Genomic DNA, 5,065 nt, shown 5'->3' with positions numbered 1-5,065 from the left:
TCATCTAAATTTGTCAAAAATACAAAAGTTCATAATTTTAAAAGCAATTAAACCTTTTATATACTATGTCAATTATATAATAAATACAAGCAGTAAATAAAAATATAAAATAAATTTTAGTTTCATAAATTAATTCTTGATAAACTAGACCATAGTTAAAGAAAATTTCAAATATAATTTATTATGTTATTATAAAAGTATTATAGTATTAATTTCGCATTATATCGTATTTTTATTTTTTATCGATTATACCGTTCGGTTTTTAAGGTTTTCTACACACACGCCATTGCTTTGCAAGCATATTCGACACCTTTGATGAGCAAAACGAGAAATTCTAAATTTTTATATGTAATCTACTGCATAACGAATTTACAAGAAATACCCAATTGATATTCCCATCCAGTTAATTCATTTAAAAGCGTTTATGTTGTATAGCAGAGGTAAAATGAAATGAAATTTACATTTACTGTACAAAAACACACACTAAAATGGAGGTCACCACTCTTCAAAATGTGATGCCTTGAACCACAAGTAACATCTGACCAACCTTCTTTCCCTCGTTTTCTTCACCTACAGTCAAGGAAAAATACAGCAAAACCTGAGATTGCCACTTCGAAATAATGACTCGAGCAAGTTATACTACGAGTTGGTTTGCTCGTGTAAGACCTACCGTGCAAGAAAGCATGAAATCGACTCTTAAAAGCCCGTCAAAGTTAGAAAATCATCGGATAATTGCTCGACGAACTAAGAGCTTCAAGATGTATGAGCTTGAGTGTCTATACCACAACCCGTCGACCATCTTGATTGCTTCATGCCTTCGTATATTATTCATATAAACGCGGCTATATGCGTATAATGTGTGCAAGGCCAGTCAAGATAATGCCTGTGAGCATGGCATTCGTATTGGTGAGAATACCACAGTGAGTCTAGCGTGATCGGATAGAGAATAATTTTCTGGCCATCTTCCTTTCTCTGCTTCAGGAGGAAAAAGTACTGCATTCTCCACGCTGAAACCGATTGTTTGCTCTTGCCGAACGCCAACTTCAACTAATTCATTGCTGATTTCATCTTTTTGGTCCGATGCAGGATGCCAAATTCGCTGCTGAAGTTCATCACAATTCAATTATTATGGGTAAATTGAAGTGAAATAAAAGAAGTCTTAAAGTCTAAACAGTGCCTATTGTAAGTAGTTACATACACATGCTATGTAGCACAGAAAAAGAAACGCTGAAACAAGAAACACCAAAAACAGAAAATGGTGAAATGATATTTTTTTACGAGAATAAGCAATAAATGCCAAAACGTAAGGCTCGACAAGTTTCCGTACAACATAATAGTTTTGTGCATTGTGTATGTTGTAAGGGGCAGACGCCCTTCCCGGTCCCATGCCAGAGTTCGTAAAGGAGTTGGATTGCCTAAAAAACCATTCTGAAAATCAGAGTAAGCTGTTAAGAATTTCATTTTAAGTTGGTTACCTGGAATTCCTTGTAATCTAGAAGGCCATTCCCATCAGTGTCTGCTTGGAGCCATAAGTCCTTTATCTCTTCAGCAGAGAGTCCATGGCGATGACCAGTTAAATTAAGCTGTAGGAGTAGAGATTAGATATCATCTCAAAGGAGTAATGACGATGAAAGGATCGTGTGTCATTGAAATCTGCCTTGAAACTTTGCCATACCTGTCGAAGAGCTTCGCAGAAACCTGAGTAGGTAATGCAATCACCATCATTATCAGTCTTCAAAGAAGCAAAGGCCTCCGCTTCTGTAAGTGAAGCTCTCCGAAGTAGATACTGAAAATATGAAGTTTTTTAACCAAATAAACGGTAAGTTCATTATGTTTATAGGAGATGAAATCACTTAAAAGATCTCATTAGGCATTGGAATGTCTGTTTCAACTACTGCTGATGATAGTTTTAGTAAAACAGATTGTAAGTAAAACAAATGGAGTCGACAGAGTTCGTTAAGAAAATATAAACGATTCATGATTTTTAGACTCAACAGTTTACCAAGAGATGCATATAGCTATCCTGAGGAAAGTGAATTATAAGGATGCAAAATATTGTCCTGCTGCTGCTAGAATCCACATTTTATTTTGGCCAACAAAACAGAATTATTGCAAGCATATTAGACATACATTTTTAGAGTATTTTGCAGCTTCAAACTCAAAGGGAAAGAAAACCAAAATCAAAAGCTTCAAATATTGTAAATAATGATCTAACCTTGAACATGTCAAATACTGCTTCACTCCAACTTGTTTTAAGTAGTTTGCGGTATTCATTGGGATTAAGAAGCCATATAAAATCCACTCCACATATGTTCCCACGGTGATTGCGGTGGCTAACCCACTGTAGTCCAAAAATGCAAGAAATCAGAACCAAACAAATGAGTTTGCGTGTATGATAAAGATCAGTAAATAATCATCGCAAGAGAAATAAATAACTTGTGTTAGCATGAAAACAAGGACCTTTTGAACATCTGCATCCGCATACTGATGAGCAGTGTCATATGAAGACACGAAACCTTGTGATCTAAGAAATTTGTAAACATGTCCGCGCTTGCTCCCATTCCAATCGCTGTTGAAAGTACATAACAGAGAACAGACGAAACATAAGTACGATTTACTTAAGGTATGTTCAGTTTTACTTAAACATAGAATCCAGCAAGAACATCGATCATAGAACAGAATTACCCGCAAAGCATAATGGGCATGGGGTTAAGCTTGTTTTCCTTCTGATATGATTCCACATCTTGCAGAATTTTATAGACCTATCGAAACAATTGCATAACAGAGATCAAAATGAGGAGATGTCAAAACACGGAGTATATAAAAGGAATCATGTTACGGAAAAAGTAATGACCTGATGTAATCTTACTATACACAAACTCGAATCATGGGGAAATAACAAATGAGTGTTCACTATAAGGATTTCCTGACCAGTATCTTTGTTTCGACATTCGGAGAAAGGAGCATCTAATTCGACATGTAACAACTGAGCAACTCGGTCCCCAAAATCATTGAAAAGAACTTCTCGGGAATTAATTACTCTGAAATAGTCCTTACGAACAGCAGTTAGGAGTCCTACAAAAAATCAAATGCTAAGTAATTATCACCTCATATGCACATATAGCTGCTCTTTTAATAACAAAGTAAACCAAATCAACTTGCATATTTTGCAATTTCAAGACTATTGAACAAGCAAGTAAAACTGAGAAACTTCAACTTACAAAATTTAAAATCTGCAGTTTGGAAAATAATTAGAAGGGAAAGAAAACTTCTAAAATATAATATCTCAAAGAAAGATATACAAATTTTCAAGCTTTATTCTTTCATTATTATAAACTGCCACACGGGCACGGTGAAACTGGACACGTCACACGGACACAGAGAAACGGTGTTATTTTAAGGTTTCTTTTGTAGAAAATGAATTTTCGTATTCGAGATATCAAGTGTTCGCAACCGGACACGTTGATTGAATGAAGTGTACGTTCTACCTTGACTGCAATTAGGAGAAAACAATTGAAGAAAACAAAAACTGGGTGGCTTACTTTAACGTAATAAAGAATCAAAACAAAAAACTCTAAATTAGATGAAATATTATAGCAAATAAAATCAAAAAATAAGAAAAATTAAAGAAAATAATTACCATCGCCACGGTTATTAGTTCGTGGAAGCTGGAAATTAATATAACCAGCATCACCCAATCTTTTTTCATACATTTTAACAAGCTCTTCATTACCCGACCAGAATTCCTGAACCCAAACAAAAACAAAAATCAATCAACAAACAAACAAAAACAAGAAAAAACCATCATCGGAAAAATTAAACGGTGAAAAACCTGCAGACAAATAATGGAAGAACGTTCTCTTATCAAAGAATCCAAAATCCGGTGGTTTCTCGTCAGCCAATAAGCTCTGTAATCACTTTCACGGGAGTTTTGATTATTATTAAGATTAAGCCGTTTATAAATAGGAGCCAAAATATTAAACGTTGTACATGTAATACAAGGTTGTTGTCTGTGGTCTCTCATTGACATTGATGAAGATATTGCATAGCTTCCAATCTTTGATATTCTTCCCTTATTAATGTTATTATTATTATTACCATTATTACCGCTCTTCTTTGTTCTCCGTTCCCTTCCCATTCTTGGTTTTTACGTAACGGTTTCCGGCCAGCTTGAAGAACGTCGGCGAGGTTGAAAAAAATGGGCAGAGTTGGCAGAATGAGAATGGTTTTTGGTGGTGACACGGCGGAGGGTACGGTGGTGATTATTATGATGAAGCGGCTGTCTTATATGGGGAGGCTAAAGGGAATGGATAAGACAGGCGGAAGAAGCAGCACCACCGCAAACACCACCAGCACGACCAAACCAGACCAGACCGCCAACTCCCGGAAATCTCGTATTGTGTTTTGTGAAACAGAAAAGGGTAGCCTCATTTCTATTGTCTTTATTTACGTTGTCTGCTTTTTATATTACTACCATGTTGTTTTGCCTACGTGTAACGTTTTCATTTTATAATATTCCACTTTAACACCTAACTTCATACTATATTAAATTATTTCTAAAAATTGATCGAGTATCGGCTGCAATGTATGATAAACAATTTAAATAAGCATTTTTTTTATTTATTAGATTAATATCAAGTTTTTCTAAGTGTGATTTCTCCTATTAGTTTAAGAGAAAAATACAGAAACAAAAATTAAAAATGAGCAATATTTTTTTTTGGCTTAATGCTTTAAAAAAACTCGATCTTTTACCCCCTTTTCAATCCTATCATGACATTGAAAAATTGTCAATTTTACCCTAATTTGCATTTTTTTTCATTTCAATTGTACCCTGAAGTATAAAATTGATCTTTATTTTTTGACAAAAAATTCAATAATTTTTTTAGAAATGGTCAATTTAATATAAAAAATTAATCTAATGCCAAAATGATCAATTAAGAGAATTTTTTCCAAATAAAAAAGGTCAATTTTATGCTTTAGGGTACAATTGAAATGAAAAAATGCAAAATATGGTAAAATTGACAGATTTGCAACGTCAAGGTAGGATTGAAAAGGTGATGAAAGG

General features: G+C 34.3%; 1 protein-coding gene across 3 annotated transcripts; it reads right to left on the bottom strand.

The window, feature by feature from the left end:
• Positions 1–368: 368 nt before the first annotated feature.
• On the bottom strand, positions 369–4,440 carry LOC126653492 (uncharacterized calcium-binding protein At1g02270-like). 3 transcript variants are annotated; one of them, XR_007632242.2, is made up of 10 exons: positions 3,833–4,440; positions 3,641–3,746; positions 2,855–3,075; positions 2,686–2,762; positions 2,461–2,569; positions 2,216–2,341; positions 1,676–1,786; positions 1,476–1,583; positions 671–1,102; positions 369–570 (listed from the first exon to the last, which is right to left on the bottom strand). XR_007632242.2 is itself a non-coding variant. In XM_050347396.2 (9 exons), exons 1-9 carry the CDS (start codon positions 4,136–4,138, stop codon positions 872–874), a joined length of 1,395 nt encoding a protein of 464 aa, XP_050203353.1. In that variant the 5' UTR covers positions 4,139–4,440; the 3' UTR covers positions 369–871. The 3 variants fall into 3 exon arrangements, 1 of the variants encoding a protein (XP_050203353.1); XR_007632243.2 differs by having other exon boundaries at positions 671–1,099; XM_050347396.2 differs by having other exon boundaries at positions 369–1,102.
• Positions 4,441–5,065: the final 625 nt, after the last annotated feature.

Source organism: Mercurialis annua, linkage group LG6 (assembly GCF_937616625.2).
Source record: "Mercurialis annua linkage group LG6, ddMerAnnu1.2, whole genome shotgun sequence".
Lineage (NCBI taxonomy): Eukaryota > Viridiplantae > Streptophyta > Magnoliopsida > Malpighiales > Euphorbiaceae > Mercurialis > Mercurialis annua.
This window is presented reverse-complemented; position numbering and strand designations above follow the sequence as displayed.